Genomic DNA, 20,138 nt, shown 5'->3' with positions numbered 1-20,138 from the left:
CTGCATCTTTTGATTGATTAAAATTTATTTAGAATGGATATTTTATAAAAATATAAATTATGGGCACCGTGACTAATATCTAAACAAAAAACTTGTCAAAGGAAATATGCTCTAATGATTTTAATTAAACGTATTGACAAACAAAACCCAATACCAACAAAATCAAATCTATTTTTGTTATCGCTTTTAATTAATATGTGTGAGGTTTATTCTTCTCAAGATTTTATGCACTCAGTTCCTTAAAAGTATCTGGCATTAACATTTAAGTACAGTTAAATGCGAAGAGAGCAAGCCCATAAATCAGTTAACGTTTATTTGATCCCTGATAACGGCTTAGACTAAAAATAATTTAATTGAAATAGCAAATTATATAAAACAAGATAAAGGTCAGTTAATATGTCTTACGTAATGAAGTATTATTTGTTTTTGTTTTTATATTTTATCTTTTATTTTAAAATTGTTTTCATTAAATTCACAATGTTTGGGCTTACACAGAAATTCGATTTCTTAGAACTATCGACACATTCCACCTCATTGATGCTAACCATAATTCAACACGTCAAAGAAGCACATATTTATTTGTCTTTGTAGTTCTTATTGACGTGCGACTGTAATGGGCCCGCTCATTTGCAAGTGTGTGTAAAGATAAGTGCATAAGTATTAGGGCAACGTTTGCTTTAAAAGCTTTTTGCCATTAACTTGACAAGCACGCTGAGCTTTAAGCTTGCTAAGCAGTTACGTACGTGTGGCGTGTATGTGAGTTAAGTTTTCACCAAGATTTCTTCTACAGTAAAACTTGACTAAGATAAACAATTGAATTGCCTTCGATGTAGATGAATATTTATGGAAATCAAGAAAGATACTTTGAAATGAAAAAAAATGATCATACTTAAGGGTTAAAATGTTAGCTCAACATGTTTGGTTTTATTGTCCATGCAGTTTCTATAGAGCTTCATCATCAGAAAACTATTCTGTTACGGAAATCAAAATTATGACACATAAATTGCATATCATCTTGTTTCTGAACGCCATTGCGATTCTGAATTACAGAAACTTTTGAGCTGGCAAATATTGTGGCCATAAAAACCGTCCAATAAAGCAATATACATTTTCCAATGGCAAAAATTTCTTAAGCTTTTTGCTAATTCGCAGAAGATATTCACTGATTTCTAATTCTAATTTTGCAGTTTTTCCTTTGTTGTCGAAATGGTCATAAATTTTCATAGTGTGTATACAAAATCACATGTGCACATTTCTTCAGTTAAAGAGTGCGAAAAATTATACTAACTCTGTCTAAATACCCTAACATATACTCCATGCTAATTGTGCGTGGGATGTGCAAAACCCGTTTTTAAAACAAAACTCAAGCAGGTACATAAAGATTAAAAGCACGGCGGAAGTTTTGGCTTAGATGTTCGCAATTCATCAACTGATCGAGTTGTCGCTTTCCATAATTGAAAGCTTCCATAGACACGATTCCTCTCTCACGACTGAAATTTACAAATGTCACGAAATTGGTATTCTGAACCCATTGTTAACTGGTAAAGAGAGTATACGCTCTGGAAATTTCACTAAGATCGGACTTCAAGCACCGAAGTTATATGAGAATGCGTTTTCCATATGTTTGGGCTAAGGAAAAAAGCACCACAGCGGCGTGTGTGTGTGTGTGTGCGTGTGTGTAAGTGTACGAATGAAGCTTGATTGCTGACAGAGATAACTCGCTGCTAGTTGCAGGGTAAGTGTCAGTCGGGCACACCCGACTAGAGCACTCTCAATTTTTTTTGATTGCTGCAAGTGCTCGCGACACAAGCAAAAACTCATAAATATTATGTACTAGCACTGCGAACTCTATCTAATCTCTGAAATAAGAGCGGAAACAAAGCTTTTTTGCAACCCAAAAATTATTCGTTTTGTTAACTGAAAAAGAAAAACCCTGTTTGTTTTTTTCAAATTTTAATGTAATGCTTGTTGTATTTGTTTGTTTTAGTCTGTAGCTGAGGCTTAGGTTAGACGACAGTTAAAATATATATTATGTACGTGTGTGTTGTGTCTGTGTGTGTGTGTGTGTTTCTCTCTGTGTGTCTGTGTGTGTGTCTGTGTGTGTGTGTCTCTGTGTGTGCACGTTTTGGCCGTTTATATGTATATACATTAGTTGCTTTGTTGGAAGGCGGTAAATAATAGTAAAAATATGTATAATATGTACGATAGATTTATGTATTATATCGAGATATATGTATATACATATATATGGTTGGGTTGTTGTATCCGTCTGTATAAGCACGATACAAAAATCACAAGTTGTTTTTGTTGCTGTTAGCACCGACCGCTTCAGGTGTCCAGGTGCCCAGGTAGCCAACCAGGTGGGCCAGAGAAATCTGGCGCTCACTTCTTGGCATCTATGATGATCTCGTCGCCCGATTGTATATTATAGCTGTAGAGCTGTTTGTTGGGATAGCGCATCTCCTCGGGCCCAAACTCCTTGTAGTCCTGGTCCAGGTAATAGAGACGCATCTTGTTTGGCGCCAAATTGATTAGCTTCTCAAGCTTGACCTTCAGATCGTTGACGGTTAGATAAATGTCCACGAAACGACTTTCGCTGACTTCGTTGTAGGTGAATATGACCTTGACCCGTTTCTCCGGCTTCAGATTGACATTGACCAGCGGATCCAGTTGGCCATGCACCGCCAGCAGCTCTGCATAGCGTGCCGGCCGCTCGCACTCCGGCTTGTCCATGTAATGGCGCACAAAGGCGCGTTCCGCGTCCACACGCTCATCCACGCTGATCTTTCCGCCGCCATTCAACATGGACACATTGGGCAGACGGGCGATCAGCAGCTGACGGCGCTCGTGCTCGGTGCACTCGAGTGTCTCCCAGAGGGGCCAGTGCTTGACACGCAGATTCTGCAGCTGACCGTATTTGGCCAGCTCATCGATGTCCGCCCAGCTGTTCAGCTGGGCGCAGCTCAGATTGAGCAGCTTCAGGCAGGGGAAATATTTGTGGCACTCGCTGGCGCTGGCCGAGTCCAGTTCGGCGTTGGCCTGCAGCGATTTGATGGGGCACTCGGCCAGCACTAGGGCCTCGAGGCTGGGGAAGAGTCTGCCCAGGCGACAAATTTCCTGCCAGTGCTCGATGGGATTGCCCGTGAAGTGCAGTGTCTTGAGCGCCGGATGTGCCTGGGTCAGCTTGCGTCTGGCCCGGCACAGGTTGCAGCAGCTCTCAGACAATGCTTGCGCTTCCGCTTCCGTTTCCGTTTCGGTTTCGGTTTCGGTTTGTGGCACGCATTGGCAGCTGCTGTTGCTGTGCTCCGCCACCTCAGCCGCATCCAGCAGCACGGCACTGTAGTTGTTCAGGCTCAGGTGCAGCTCCTGCAACACCGGCAAGTTCTGCAGCAGCGCATCCACGCACATCCAGTCCAGGTAGGTGCCGTTGAGCACCAGATTCTTTAGATTAATCGTCGGTGCCGCCAGCAGCGCACTGGGCGTGCTCAGCAGCTGATTCTTGCTCAGATTCAAGAATTCGATGCGCGGCATATGCTTCAGTATGTTGAACACCTCATGCCAATCCTGCAGCTTGTTCTGCGCCAGATCCAGCTCACGCACACGCTGGCATTTGTCGCGTATGCTCTCAAAATCGCCGGCGCAATCGATGTCGCAGTCGTTGAGCACCAGCAGGGCGGGCACACTGGTCAGCGGGGAGAGGCGCGGTATGAATATGGAGAACTCCATGCGTCCGCCACATTTGGTAACCGTAAAGTCATTGGGCAGATCGGAGCGCTTGTGCAGCTCCGGCTGGTTGGCGTTCTCGAATTCGCATTCGGCGAAATATTTGCGCTCCAGCGCCTCCAGCAATGAGGGCATCGCGCTCGCTCTTTCTCTCTCTCTCTCTCTCTTGCTCTCTTTCTAGCTGTATTTGAAACGCTGTCGCAGCAGCCAATGAATTATGTAAATTTTAACTTTTCACTTTTGTTGTTCGTTTTGTTTTTGTTTTTGTGTCTTTGTTGCTGCTGCTTTGAGCGCTGGCTGCGCTTTGAAGCTTCGCCTTAAGTGCTCAAGCTTTTACGGTACTTGTTTTGTCAGTTGCCGTTCTTGTTCTTCCTGCACTGCTGCTGCTGCTGCTGCTGCTGATGTTCTTGTTTGTCGTTGTTGTTGTTGTTGCAGTTGTCACAGCTTCTGTCTGCCTCTGCTCCTTCGCTGCTGCTGTGCTGCTGCTTATTGATTTTTGGAGAATTCAAGTTGCGTTTTGCATTGAATTTCGTTGTCGTTGTTGTTGTTGCGTGATGCAACGTTTGTGTGGTTTAATATTTTTTGCGCAGTTTTTTTTTTTTTTTTTTTTGTATTATTGCAGCCGTCGATTTAAACAAATTGCTGCGCACGTTGTTTTTGTCTTTGTTGTAGTTGTTGTAATTGCGCACTAATTTAACAAAATTTGTTGTTGCCGAAACAAAGAAAAACACAACAAATTGTGAGTGTGTGTACGAAGGGGCCACTTGCCAGACTACCTGCTGCCCCTCTACCTCTCTCGCTCTCTGTCTCTCTCTCTCTCTCTCACACACACACACACACTGGCTCTGTCTCTGTTCAAATATTCCAGTCAATGGCGTTTACTACGACAAAAAGCCAGGCCAAAGCTGAGTAGCTCTCTGTTTTTTGTTATTGTTTAGCTTTTCTAATTGCTGTTGTTGCTGCTGCTGCTGTTGCTGCTGTTGCTGCTGCTACTTTAGCAGTTGGTGATTTTGATGGTGTCTCTGTCCGTTCGCAACGCCACCAAACGCTCAACTAAACCACAACACAAGAACGAACTCGCCTCCGTGTTGTATGTATTCTTCTGGTCCGTTTTGCCAGTTGCTCTGCTCGTCGTGTGCTTTTATTTTGCTGTTGCTGCTGCTGCTGCTGTTGTTGTTGTTGTTGTTTTTTGTGTGTAGGTCGCCGTCATGCGCACAGGGGCGGATTCGGGGAAGCTTTTTGCTCACGTTAAGTTTTGGGCGCTTGGGCGCACAAGCTTCGTTCAAAGTTAATTAGTTTTGATAGTCGTTTCCAAAATTAAACGATGCAATAAGTTCCCATCTGATGTAAAACCACCAGCACTTTGCTAATTAAGGCGCAGCCGCGCCTGCAGCTCCAATCAGATAAGAACCTATCTCAATAATTTTGATGCCACCAAAAAAGCACAATATAATGATTTCCAATACGCATATCGCATAGGCTGTTGAGTTTTTTCGATTATTTTTCTATCTATATATATTCTATGGGCCCCACATTTAGGCGCCTTAAGCGGGCCCGTTGTAAATGTAAATGTCTGATGGCGACCTTGCGACGTAAATAAATATACATACGCTCAATTACGAAATTGTTTTAGCTAGAGCAAATACAAATATTGCTGCGCCGCTTTCGCTTTTATTTATTTTTTTTTTTTGGGGCAAGCAAAAAATAGAATATGTAGGATTATAGAAATTTTGAAAAACTCATTTGCAATGACCTTGCGTATTGTGCACTTGGCAGCGGCCCTAGCAAAACAGCAATATCTCAGAATTGGGCGCCCTGTTGTGTGCCAAATGCGCCACCGTTTGCATTTTGTCTGGAAAACCAGTTATAAAGTCAACGGTCATGCCACAGTGAAAACGCGCTACAACAAACTACCCCGACAGAAAAACAATAAAGAGAAACCCAGAGCAAATGTTTATTATGATTGGCAGCATTTCATTTTAAAACTAGGGGATGATTGTATTTTAGTATTTTTAAATTTCCATAGCCTTGCTGCGTATATGCTGTTACATTTGTAATATGCGCCGTTGTTGTCGTAACAACTCAATGGGGTTCACTTTGTTGACAGCTTAAAAGGTGCGCAATAAATGAGCGAGTTTTGTCAGTGGGTGGGGGAAGGCGAATTGGGACAGCCAGAGAGGCAGAGAGCGCGAGAGCGCTTGAGAGCGCGTGAGAGTACGCGTCGTGAGCGCGCCAATTTACAAAGCTTATGGCGCACACACACAGCTGTGCTTTGTTGACGTCGTGACTAGCATGCAGAGACACGTTCACGTACAAAAACACAAACATATGTTTGTTTGCATTGGCGCTCAAACGAAACTACGCAGCATGTTGAAAGCTTCGGACGCCCAGCTGATTGTGTTTGCATTGTGAGCTTTACGCTCTTACACAGCTTTTGCATGTGCACGTCAACAACAACAATAACAACACGAGCAACAGCAGCGCTGAAAGTCAACGAAAAACAGATGGGCAGCATTGTGACAGTGGAGCAATGGCATGGGCATGGCATTCGGGGGCGTTACAAATTTGATTTGCACAAAGCATAACGTTTGACGCCTTTACCGTTTTTTATAACCCAAAACTCAATTTGCCGCTGCCAATATTGTACAATGTCAGCATGCACAGACGCAAATACTTCTGCTCTAGAGTGTGTGTTGTGTGTGCACTTTTCTTGGTCAAACTATCTGACGAGGGGTTCCAATCAATTTACATACATATATACATATGTAGATTTGATTATTGCTGTCGCTGCCTCGAGTTATACAAAGAATATTCAAAGATAAATGCACGAGCTGTGCTGTGCTTGTTTGTGCTATTCGTTGGATCAATAGATGGGAAAAATAGCAAATAATGGCATCCCAATTGCAACAGATGCCATTCTGTTCGAGCTCATATATGCTAACAATTTTATGTACATATTTTTGCTTTCTGTGCATTTTGATAAATTGCATAACTTATATTAGAAGTATTTCTTAAGGAAATAATACGTTTTGCGTTAGATAGTTTATTTAACTTATCTTAACTTATCTATCTCTAATTTGTGTTGCTCGAACACAGATTATGTTCGTTTTTAATTGTAATCAAATTTATCTAATAAAATAATGGCTTGCTGTAGGTTAGAAGTTTGGAGAATTATGTGTGTACTAAAGTAAACAAACGGAAAGGCTATATATGATCGATCACGAGCATATATATTCTATGGGCTCGTAGATGTATTTTGCTAAGCGTTGCATATTATGAATATTAAGTTATTTATTAATTGAATATCCTAAATTTTTAATCACGTTAAACAATATTTCGTCTAGCACGATATTTAACATGCATGTTAAAAATTTTAAGTGCCAGATTTAAATGAGGAGCTTTAGGCCTTGGATAAGTTAAGGCTTAAGCCTAAAGCGTATACATATATAGCTTAAATAAAGTTTAAGCTCGCTTCAATAAAGCTTAAATCAATAAAAAAAAAAAGAAAGCGAAGATTACCTGAGTCATGACTCAGTTTTAAGGGTCAAATGGGTTTGTAGACATTCAAACTTAATCCAAAAAAAGTTATATTTCTTGTCTTTTGACTCATACGCACATTTATGACTCTTCTGAAACTTAAGGAAAGCCACACTCATAATGTCTTAAAATCGCCAAAAACAAATTTTCGAGAGCAATTCGGGTTCACTGTAGACGTAAATTATAATTTTTGTTTCTTGTTGTTCGACGACCCGCATCGCTCATGTCTGAGACATTCGAAGGCGTCACACATTCTTAGAGCCAGCCGTACATATATATATATATGCATGAGTATATATGTGTATATGGTCTATAATTATCCATGAAAGTCGCAACACTTAGCGTATTATTCGAAAATGCGATTTTCTTATGGTTTGACCGGCGTTTGTTTTGCGAGGAGCAGAGAAAACGGCCAATAAGCCATTTGTCAATAGAATTTACCATTTTAGCCATGGCTACCCGAGACCAACTTAATTACGACTCGTATATCATTATTGATGCTTTAATGTTTTCTAAACAATTTGTGGATTTTGATTTAATTGCCCTGTACCATTGCGACCGACTGTGGGCTTATTTTGGGCCAGGTTTTCAGAAAGTTTGGCAACATTTTGTAATTTACAATATTTATTTTGCGGCGATTTATTTGATGAACGCAATTTTATGGCCAATTGCTGTTTACAAATTTTGAATGCATAAATGTATGTGTATAAATATGTTAATACTATATTTATATCAAAAAGAAAAATGGAAATTACCAAATAAAATCGATGAAAAATTTGTTGAAATCAATTGCGTCAATAAATGCGCCTAAGATGCTGAATAGTTGTTCCTTTTGTTGTTGTTGTTGTATTTTGATCGTAAAGTTCTATAAATTTAGTTGTGTAAAATGGAAATTTTGACTTTTTGTGCCCGACGGCATTTAACGACTTTCATGGAATGGCACAACGCGAACGGCAACTACGTAAACAATGCAGCTATAAGAAAAGCAATTTTCCTGTCTCATTTTCTATGCTCGCCAAGTCTAGACAGCGTCTTTTATTTTTGAATTATTACACGTTTAGTTTTTTTTTTTTGTTCACTTTTATAATGATAAACAGGCCGTTATACTTGAGCATGACTGTAGCTGTTGGGCGAAAGGCTGCCCTACTGCTGTCTTCTTGTGCCTTGTCTGGCCGCAGCTGAGCAAGTGGTTAACCTTGCGTATGAGTAATGTGTTATTTGGTTCATTATGGCACAGTTTTCGGTTTCATTTCAAATGAACTTCATATGGTGCGTGCACAGAAAGAAATATGTAGATACATATATCAGATGTATGTAGAAGATTTATATCTCTGACCCATTTGCCAACTAGAGAAACATAAATATTTGTCTTATGCTCATAAATTTGTAGCCAATAAATGTGCTCAAAAGAAATCACAAAACCATTCGATTTTGTTTGTCACAAATTGGCCAATTGACAAATTGCACAAATGACAATAACTGGACATTATGGCTGACTGACTGATTGATTGATGGACTGGCCGTCCAAATGATAGTGCGGCTGTCGCTGACAGCTCTCATTAGTCGCCATAATATTTACACACGACCAGATAAACCGATTTCAATATAATTGTTACTGTTTTTAATACCCTCTAAACAGCATACAAATGCAAAAAGCGTGTAATTAAATGTCTTTCTCCAACATTCTTTTATCTGACTGCAGAGTAGACTCGTCCCAGCTATTTACACAGAACTCAGCTTCTATAAAAGCTAGCCATGGCCATTTTCTTATACAGCTGGCTTTAAATATAAACTACTCGATTTAATTTTAAATTTTCAATAACTATTCAAGTCTCACATTATGTAACAAAATTAAAATATTGTTAATATATCGATACTACCTGAAATGTGTACCAATAATCGAATAACATATCGATAAATACGATATCACTATCGATAAATGTGCTATCGATTACAGAAATGATATTAATAATTCACTTTCTTTCATTTCTGGTCTGTTACAGGGCATTTTCCAGTCAGTTTGACTCTTTTGCTGACTTATTTTTTCTTGTTTATCGCCTCTTGTTGCCTCCTTTTTTTCACGCTTCAAATAATTTTGTTGTTGTTGGAACCATCAACGTTAATTTAATATGCGACATTTGCACTTTTCGGTCAGCGCCAGCAAAAAAATAAAAAAAGAAAACCCTCAAACCAGCGATAACCCCTCAGACTGGGGGTCTGTTGTTGGGTGTCACCGTCCCTGGATCGGTATCAATTTGTGGGTCGGTGTTTGGTGTCTTTACCCTCCAGTTGTCACCGTTGCCTGTGGCTGCTCTTATTATTTTTATTATTATTATTATTCTTTGCCAGCGTTGGTTAAATTAAATTGATGCACTTCGTGCTTGGAAGAACTGATATATCTTGATGTAGTTTTGTAGCCCTAATAGCTTCGCGTTACGATATACTTGTTCAGCGAAATTAGTTTTAGTTTAAATTAACTTTTCAGATTGTTAATGACTAATCTAAATGGAGCTTACAACGACCTAAATTGCTAAGCAATTACCTGGCTACTTTTAGTTATAATGAGTTGATGATAGGGCACGCTTCCCCATATGAGCTATCAATTGATCAATAATTTAACACATTTTAGTTATGTATGATAGTAGATGAAGGATATATACTAAGTAACTTTCGATTAAATGCTACTTTAATTATCGATTGGTATAAGATTAACGAAGTGTGAATTATCGATAATATCAATAATTTATTTTCCGATTTCTCGTTATTATTTGCATTTATTTATCTGAAATCTATAAAAATGTAAGTCTGCTGCAAAAAGAATGTCACCTTCAAGTGTCAATTTAAGCTACTGACATTATTTTTATTAGACACCCTTGACTTTGACGAGACTGTAAATATTTGTTATACATTGACATCTGACTGCAAACGTTTTTGAAGGCCACTTTTATCGCAAGTTTAAATAAACTAGTTATAAACTAAACATTTAAAGGCTGTATGAGTCAGTAGATTGTCCACAGCTGATAAAACTTATCGCATTGCCCGAAAATAAGTCTGCATTCGAAACGTTCTAGATAATGTGAACAGATGATTGTAGTGTAGTACAGTATACAATTTTGTATTTTCGTTGGTAATAATCGGTTTGATTGTGCTTAAAGTGCTAGTATCTGAATCGTCAGCTGTTAAATTATTAAATGAGCGGACAGACGCCCACAGAGACCTTCATTTCAATTGCTCTTTCTCAAACATTCGCCGGGGCAATTGCAGTCTGAAATGCATTTGAGCTCATTATATGCAATTAGTGAGCTCTCTTTTACTTGGCCGGGCCATAAAGCAATAACTGGGCCGGTCAAGCCAACCTGCTAACTGAATTATTCATAACCAGCTCTGGCAAAGGCATAACAGACCAAGTATATATGCCACATATAAATGTATATGTATATCTCTGTATCAGTATATAGAACACTTCTATAGTCTCTTGAAGTTCTCTCTGGGCGCAATTAATTTGCTGGCAATAATGAAATCTAGGACAAAATGTTCGCAAAAGGAAATCGTTGACAGTTGGCTTACAAGTAGAAGTTGAGTGTTCTTCTCTGTCTGTGTGCATTTTGCTTTATGCTCTATAACAAGTGAGAGTATCCTGATTTTATGTAATAGACCCCATGATACCCTAGTTAAAAGGGCTATCCAATCTTATAAATATGCATGAAACTTCTATAAGACTTTTTTATCGAACATTTTGAAGTATTTATGTGAAGTTAATTTGTATCGCTGGTTTTTCTAAACGATTTTTTAAACTGTAAGAAAATTTTTAAATATATCTATAATGCGCAAATTATCTCTTAATAAGATTGAGTGAAGAACAAATATAATCAAGCGTTCCTTGGATGCTTCAAATATTTTTATCGTTATTTAGAGTTAATAGATCGATAACGCCTAGAATACTCCCAAGAATCGAATATTATATCGATATGTCCGATACATTACCATGAATCGTTGTGTTATCGATAATAGCTTAATGATATCGATATGATAATCCAAAGTAATTCTGCTCTAAAGCCTAAACAATTACTGCTTTAACCAGCCTGCTTTCTCTCTGCCTGTTACATACGGAAGCACTAGTCTATCACATCCTCTTTTTATCAAAGTTCTTGGCAAATAGCACAAATGTGTTCGCTGTCCTGAACACCTTGCGCAAAGTTCCACAGTTCCAGATTGAAAATGAAATCATTTGTCAGCTGCAGATTGCAGTAACACGTATGCAAAGCGTTTCTTGGCCTAGATCTGCCTGGAAGGGGCCAGGTAGATGGGCCAGGTAGAGGCGAATGGATAGGTGAGTCGCTGTAATGGTATATCAATTGTTGGCATTCACACTTCTATGCATTGTTTGCTTTTTTTGGGCCATGTTTTAATCAAACTAAAATACATGGCAAACTAAAACGATTTTCTTTTTTTTTGTTTTGTTTTTCTTTTTAAGCCCTTTAGGCAGCGTAGTCAGGATTTCTGTGTGTGTCTGCATTTTACCATTGTCTTTGGTTGGGAAATGTATAAATTGCACAAATGGCTAGATGGGGCTTGCCAAGAAAAACAACAAAGAATCTGATTTAAGCTTGAGTTTTGGTATTTAATTTTGTGCAAGATTCCAGATTAGAAGTTTTTTCCAGCTGAACAGCTGCAAATGCAAGAAACTTCTTGCTTAAATCAGATAAACAAGTACATTCCTGGAATACTGTTAAGCGTCTTAAAGATACAGAAATTCTTTTTTGTACTCTTTGTGTAAAATGTCTTTAAGCATCATTTCACTGAAATACTGTAGGCTAGATTAAAAACAATCCTCCTTATTTTAGAAATTCGCAATTAAACAACATTTTTTTTTCTAAGTTTCAGAATACTATTTTCATACTTATAAATTCCCTACCTGATCTTTAGCTGAAATTGTCATTCAACAATTCATTTTAAAATCCATTTTTATTTAAAGCCCATTCTTTTAAAGAAAAATACTGCTCGGTCTGGGCATGGGTTTTTTTTTAAACAACTCGTATGGTAAAAAGTATGGGCGCATTAGTAAATAAAAGTTAAAATTCCATATTGCAGCCTTGGAAATTATAAACATGCAACATGCGATTAAAGCCAGAGCTTTTAATTACTCCGTTCTAATTAAAACCCATTGCACACGACACAAGGTAGAAAATGCATGAATAGCAAGCTTATGCACATGGATATAAATATATAGATAGATTAGAGAGCAATTAGATATTGTGGCATTAATAGCCTTAAACAAACACGCTAAATTGTTATTACTTATATTTGGCGCTGTTTGTCAATTGGGCGTATATCAATTACAAATGTGTCCCAATGAATAATTGTGAACTCTATTCTCACATTTCCATTGCCCAATGGTTCGTTTAATGGTTCGCATTTTCCATTTGGTGGCACGCTGATTAGCGTGCCACAAAGTTATCAATGCCGCACCAATGAATCACTTTAAGTGCGCTAATTTTCTCGTCTAACCAATTTCCATTTTTCCATTATCTGCCTTTTGGCTGAACTTTATATAATTTGCATATTTTCAGCGACGTCCGCACAATTTGTTTATACAAATTGTTAAGATCTCAGTTCAGCGGCAGCTTTTCAAAATTTTCTTCTGCTCGTTGTTGCTGTTCTTGTTATTATTTTCTTTGTGGTTTTTGTGGATGCTCTTCATCAATCAAATGTTTGTTTGGAGGGGGGGTTTTTGGGCATTCGGTGGCCCAAAACAATTGCATATTCATTCTAGTTTGTTTGAACAGCTGTCGGCCAAAGTAAAATTCAAACAGCAAGTATATCGAGTGGCCACTAAAGTGTTGGGCTGGGCGGGGCGGCAGTCTTTGTTTGCAGACAGATTATTTGGATGTTGCTTTCGACTTTAAAGCGACACGCAAATGGCTAATGATAATTACGTAAGTGGCTGCGACTGAGGTGACTGCCCAGCATGTCGCAACTGTTGGCCCAGTAATGTGCGCTGTTAAATGCCAATGACACTGGCTTAAATTGGCGATTAACAAACCCATAAAATCACAAGACAATTAACCGAGCTTGTAGCTTAAAGTGTGATTAAACTTAATTGTCTTCAAAAAACACTTAAAGCTTTAAGTAGCTTATAAAACTCAATGCAAATATAGTCGGCAAGTCAAGCTTTTCTTGACTCGAAGTTTTCATGCTACTTACTAATTAGATTAATGCTTAAAGCTTTCTTAGTTCTCAACCTAAAAACAGTTAATCAGGTTTCCTGTACAATTAATTGCATTCTATTCGCATTCAAATCGCAATTATTTCTTTAAGCATATAAAGTTGATTAGCGGCATGTCGATTAATTTATTTCGTATCGCTGAAATGTTTTTAAGAAAGGGCCTTTAAAATGTCAGTTGAGCTTTTGAAAGCTTTCGGCTTAAAGATATTTGTGTGTTCACGTGTTGGTTATTTGCTTTCTTAAAGCTTGAATGTGCTTTTAAAGGAAAACTAAGCACATGTAAGCTTGTTAAACTAAGTTTTCAGAATAAATAAATTTAATTCGTATTTCGATCGGCTTTAAAGCTTTTTTGTGCTTTGAGATGCTTAAGCATTAAGTTGTTAGAATAACTCGATTGTACTTTTATGTACTTCAACTAGGTAGTAGTATCATTGGGTATTATTTCGAAAGCTCTTCGACGCTTTAAGCTCTAAATCTACTGTAGCCTGTGGCTGGTCTTGTGTTGATGTTTATCGACTGCGATTTAAATAAACACTTTCAGCTAATGTCATTAGCACTTAGTTGTGCTGAACGTAATCCACATTTTAACGCCTGATGCGCAATATGAAGGTGGCCTCGTCAAAAAGTGGCACACACACGCACACACACACACACGCACATGAAACGGAAATAACACAGCGGCAGACGTAATTATAATTATCATGAAATTGAGTTACGTTGTCAGCTGCAGCCGAGCACCACGGGGCGTATGAGCAATAACAACTAGACACGGTCATAAATACATGTTAGATATTTATGCACATTTACTGTTATTATTATTATTGTACACACATAAATATGTACATTTATTTATTGTTAGCTGCACACATAACTCCAGTTGCATTTGGCTGGAACGGAGCCATAAGCAAGAGCAAGCAGAGCATTTAAAGCAGCTCAAGAGGCTACGTAAGCTGTTCTACAACGGCAGCTTAATAGTTTAAAAGTCAGAATAAATATATACGCGGCTTTTCGCATATACTTCTGGTCTATTTTTACATCAGAACTTTGCGCTAAGAAATTCTTACGCTCAAGAATCTCGCATAGCTCTGGCAACCGAAAATTCTTGCGATAAAAACTTTGAGCCATCAGCTTCGGGCTTAAACTTATAGCAGCGCATAAGTAAATTGGTTGTGAGATTTTTGCTTTAATAAATTCACGTCGAACATGTGAGTCAACTCTAATTAAATGCTGAACTGACATTTGCCTTCATTGTAAGCCACGCGTCGACTAATTAATGTGTGACGCGAGCCTCGGGGACGGGTCGGCTTGTGGTGGGGGTCTAGTTTACATAGCTGATAACTTTATTATTATAGTGTAATGAGATAAAAATTTCATGATTCCTGCGCTCGTGTCTGGACAACTATTTTCACAACTATAATATCATAGCATACTTTTTGGGGTGCATCGTTTCCAGTAGGAAAGGTATTTTAAGGTATTTTTAGCAAAATTTTGGTTAAAAAATTGTGATTGCTTTGACGGTAAAATGAATGATAATTCTCCGAATTATTCATATACAAGCAGTGCAGTATTTTCTGTAACGCAGACTTTATTTCCAACGCTATAAAGTAAATAAATAGATGGAATTAGTGTAAGGCCAGTTTGGATCTGAATAAGAGGTATGTCTAAATAGCTGGAGGCAAACGCATTGAAATCTGACATTTACAAGTCATTAGCAAATTCAAATTGCCCTTCTATGCAAATCTCAGGAAATTTCCTTTCTTAGTTCTTCGCTTCTTTCTCTATTCGTTCTCTCTCATTGGCTCTGTTTGTTCTTAAAAGCCTCCCTTCTAAGCAAATCTCGCGGGTTTTATAAATGTCGTGAATTGTTGTGGTGTTCCTGTAATAGACATTTCGAGACCATTCTAGAACATTAAAAACATATTATTATTTTCGAAAAACAAATCAAACTAAGCGCGCTATGTGAACAAACAACTGTTACTTTACCTTTGTTTTACACATGCCCCTCCCAGTTACATTTGGCTTTTCGTTGGTGGCATTTGCATTTGTCGTCGTCGTTGTTTAGTTTTGTGTTTGCTCGACGCAAACAATTGGCACAAGTAAATGCGTTTGTATGTGCCACATTTGAGTGCAGCTAAGCGGTAATTAATTGGAAATGTCAAGCATCGAGACATTTGTGATTGCCAACCTGTTATCAAGCGCAAATATGCGCCCATCTAAGTGCGGGATTGTCAATCAACTGGAAAGTATTTTGCCATTTATGATATGCAGAAGACGTCAAAGGTGACGTCTAAGCGTATCGCATATTGACTGCGGACTGGTGGCATGCAACATGTTGCAAGCCGACAATTAGGTGGCTTCTGTCACTTTTCTTAGCCACATTACGTGTAAGCCCTGAGTACTGGCAACGAGTAGGCACCGAGTGCTCGCTTAAAGGACGACGCGTTGTCATTTCTTGTGCCATTTAACTTGACTGCACAGGTGTGTCTGTGGGTGTCCATGCATATGTGTGTGTGTGTTAGTGCGCGGCTCTGGCGCAACGTTACGTATGAGCAACTTTTGAATAATTAACTCACTTCAATGGCACTTGCTACGTTTTTGTCGCACGCTCCCTCCTTCTCAAACCTGCCACACACACACACCCCTTTCACCCCTCTCTCACGTTCCATATTTGTGGCACATTCTCTTGCGCTGACTGTGCCTGCCACTTGGTGTGGAACGTTATAAAGTAAAAGTGCGCCGCAAAAACATTTGATATGCATAAATTAAAACGCAACCGCTGCACACACAAACCACCAAGCCTCGCCCCCAACACCTCTCTCTCTGCAACCAGAACCCCAAAAGTCACCCTCTTGTCAATGCGGGCATGTTGCAATGTTCTTAATGGAAGCTGCGCTGCCTGTGTGTGTGTGTGCTTGTATTGGCTGTTATTGTGTGTGTAACGACATATTATAAAATACTCGCTGTATTCATAGCCTTCACATATTATTGCATTTTTGGCCTTTGACACTTTCCCAATAACTTTCACTACAAAGCCACATTTTCATTAAGGCACAGGCACAGATACTCATGGGGCAGACAGCATTAAAAGCTTGCATAAGTTTAAAGTTGCAGTTTTGAATAGTTTTAAGCAGTTCTAAAGATTAAAAAATTGGTTTTGCTGTCAATCAGAAGCAAACTTTCAAAGACGAAATTGTGGCGAAAAAGATTTTAGAAAATCAATTGATATGTGAAAACATGGAGATTGGAGATTGGATACTCTTCCAGATTTAATTTATACATATACATATATATATCCCATATCTATGTTGAGTCAAAAATTGCATTTGCGTTTTGATGCAGAATACATCCATATTCATAGCTTACTTAAAAAAATATGATACATTTTTCAGCATGCGATATTGAATTTAAAACCTTTAACGAGCTGATGCTCGCCATGCTAATCAAAAATATTTATAGATTTATGGATTTTTTGATACCTTCCTCAATGTTGTATACACTTCGAGCCAAAAATAAACATTGAAAAAAATTGTTTTGTTGCCATCAAAATATGAACTTTTGAGGGCAACAATGTGTTGAAAGAGATGTAAGCAAATAAATTTGTAAGCTTTAATATGAAATAAAATATGCGCAATTGTCTTTCGAAGCGTAGATACTCTTCTATATATCTATACTCGACGGATAAAAGTATTTGATTACGAATGTAAAAAATGCTCTTAATATAATATTTATGGGTTCCGCCTCAATTTTACACTTTCTGGCTTCAGCCAACAGCAAAACAGACAAGCCTTTGTAAAGTGTTAGACAGCAATCAAAACTTGAAGGCGAAACAGCTTTCAGAAAATCAATTCGCAAACAAAAACCCAACTCGGAAGCATGTTCGAAAGTTACCAAAGTTCAACATGATGCGTTCGACTTTAAATATGCACAAGTTTTGGCTGCAACATGCAACAGCTGTTTTCTATTTTCCCTGTTTTTTTTTTTTTTTCTTTTTTTATTGTTTAACTCCTGCCACAAACTGGTGCAGCAGCTGCTGCTGTTGCAAGTTTGATGAACCCCCAAAAGCAATGTCGCACTCCTGACCCATCGACATTGGCTACGATATTGCTTTTATATTTCTTCTTCTGCGGCTTGTTGCACGTTGTCAGTGGCGCAACTTGTACTTAAAACATATGTATATGTATATATATTTATATATAGAGAAGAGCGCAGAAAAAAATGAAATCGATATTATTGATTTATAGATGGGTAACAGCGGCCCGGCCGGACATATTGCCAATATACATATGTGCATATTGCCGACTGCAAATGTGAGCTGTGTGTCATTACGACTGATTGGCCAATCGCTAGCCGTGCCATGCAAATATTTGCAATTACACAGTCGTTAATATATATGTACATATATATCTGTTATAGGTACTCTGTTTGCATTTGGTTGATTCGGCAAATATCACTTTGATGGCATCATTACCGCTTTTTGGGCAAAGCAGTCATTAAAACTGCTGCGCTTCAAAGGGAAACAATCACAGCCATTTGTAGCGAATATATCTCTGTAGTATTCTCTCCATATACGTATATACAAATCTGGCTTCTGTTTCTTGGCTAAAGTTAGTTGGCGTGAATAATTTCAACTAAATACAATAAAACCATTTAGCTGCAGGCATTAAAAATTTGCATAGAAATGAAAGCGACCGCCACCGGAACTGTGCCACAAAATAATAATAATAACAATAATAAAAAAAAAAAATGTCTGATGAGCTTCTGTTTTATGGGCTCTGGTAGGAGTAGAGGCGCTGCGGCAAGAGCCTGCCCGCGGATGTAAATAATAAAAAGCACATTAAACAGCATTTTCTTTCATTTCGAAACCAAAACGAAACAATTCCCTGCTCCACGAGCATACACACACACACTCACTCAGAGAGACCCAAAAAGTATGCTATAGTTTTTTTTGCTGCGACGGCGACGCTTTGACACTTGGGCAGCCGCATTACTTAGAGGACTGCAGCCACGGCCCACTTACGGAAATGCACTTTGCACTTAAATGGACATTAGATTTTTCCATTCACTTTATTATAACATAAGCTGCTGATGGCCACTCAAAATGATGCAGCATTTGAATGACGCGGAAAATATAAGCAAAAATGATTTTCAGGAGCATTTTTTTTTTTTTTTTGTTCAGCCATTTTTCGAGGCCAAAGATGCATTTGGAGGGTAATTTATAAAATAATATCATTTTTTACTGCTTTGAGAAAATATTTAGACTTTGAAAAACAAATATAAATAAACAATATTACTGGAGGAGAAAATCAAAACAAATATATCTGATGTTAAGGAAAACGAAAAAAAAAAAAAACATTGAAATATTATAAATATTAATATCTACAAATATTTCAATAGGATAGAAATTTCAAGGGATCTTTTGGAATATTTTGTAAAATTTTATTATTCAAAAAACTCACTTAAGGCAGTTGCATTTGGAAAATATTAGATAAACAAATATATTTTCTTAATTCACTGTTTCAATGTTCCCGCAATGCATATCAAAAATTTATTAAGCGAAATCCAAAAGTAGATTTGGACTCGAAACATTTTCCTTGCTGACTTTTAATGGGCTCAAGACAGTACAAATAATTGGAAGCATGTAGCAAAGCGGGGCGGGGGGAAAACGTAATTACATCTGGAAAATTTTTAATAAATATATAAATGGAATAGTTCGTACAACGAGCTAATGTCTGAATTACAAATGCCTGCAAACGAAAAATGAAAACTGTGGCAATCTCTAGAGCATAAAAGCTTCGTTATTGCCCAATTACTTGGGCCTTTCTCATGTTTTGTTTCGTGTTTTTCTTGTTTTTGATTTTGTTGTTTGTTTCTTTTTTCTGGTTTTGTTGTGCTTTTCGTGTTTTGCGGCCGGACGTGGCGTATCCGTCTCTTCAGCCGTCTCCTGCTTAAATGTGGCAGCTGCTACTTGGGGCCACTTGCAGCTAGTGCGGCTGCCACTTTTTTTATGCCTCTCATTTTCATGTCCAATTTCGCATTTGGCGCACGCTGAGCCTAAAAGACTGCACTTGAAAATTTTATGGACGATGCAGCAGTTGGTTCTGCCTCCTCTCGCCCATCTTGCGCTCTGGACTTGTGGCCCGAAATGCCTCAGCTCGTGAGTTGCGTCCAACTTGGCTGACAGCGTTGTGGCTTTTATGATGACCAATTTTATGACGACTCTGTTGAGCTGCTTGTCTGGCTTGTTTTTGTTGTTGCCATATGTGCCGGCACAGTCGGGCTGCTGGCCACGGCTCTGACTCAAATGAAATGTGAAATGTAATCCGGTGCCTGCCAAGTGCCATGTTTATTTGCCTGCCATGGAGTCGGCCAGCCGTGCCAGCATTCGGGCCAATGTGCCAATTGAGTTTAATTTGTTGAATGCCTTTTGACAGATTTCAAAATTAACTGGTGGCACACTCGACTGCACCATCACCAAAGTAAATGGTTCGTTTCCGTGTGCCTCTTGTTTCCATGCGCACAACCATTGATGGCATCTCAGCTTGTCTGCTTATGTGTGATTGTATTGTATGTGATTGAAGGCATTTCACGTTGAGCCCTTGCCCAATGACATTAGCTGAATGTGGCAGCCGTTAGATTACAATAGGAGACAGCC

General features: G+C 38.5%; 3 protein-coding genes across 3 annotated transcripts in view; 1 reads left to right on the top strand and 2 right to left on the bottom strand.

Moving 5' to 3' along the window:
• The window catches only part of KCNQ (KCNQ potassium channel), a 62,935-nt gene that overhangs the window by 12,220 nt on the left and 30,577 nt on the right, over nt 1-20,138 (bottom strand). The gene's annotated exons all lie outside the window — the stretch shown is intronic.
• Nucleotides 1-20,138, top strand: part of LOC6626107 (zinc finger protein 224) — a 39,752-nt gene that overhangs the window by 17,652 nt on the left and 1,962 nt on the right. The window lies entirely within an intron of this gene.
• Nucleotides 1,953-5,083, bottom strand: mlt (tubulin folding cofactor E like protein mlt). Its single transcript, XM_002050477.4, has one exon. The coding sequence runs from the start codon at nt 3,856-3,858 to the stop codon at nt 2,383-2,385; it is 1,476 nt and encodes a 491-aa protein (XP_002050513.1). The 5' UTR covers nt 3,859-5,083; the 3' UTR covers nt 1,953-2,382.

The sequence above is a fragment of the Drosophila virilis genome, chromosome 5 (genome assembly GCF_030788295.1).
Source record: "Drosophila virilis strain 15010-1051.87 chromosome 5, Dvir_AGI_RSII-ME, whole genome shotgun sequence".
Lineage (NCBI taxonomy): Eukaryota > Metazoa > Arthropoda > Insecta > Diptera > Drosophilidae > Drosophila > Drosophila virilis.
The sequence above is the reverse complement of the archived record's forward strand: the minus strand, read 5'-3'. Positions and strand labels throughout refer to the sequence as shown.

Excerpts from the sequence above, each read along its gene's own strand:
- mlt (XM_002050477.4), bottom strand. The coding sequence starts at position 3,858 with ATGCCCTCATTGCTGGAGGCGCTGGAGCGCAAATATTTCGCCGAATGC.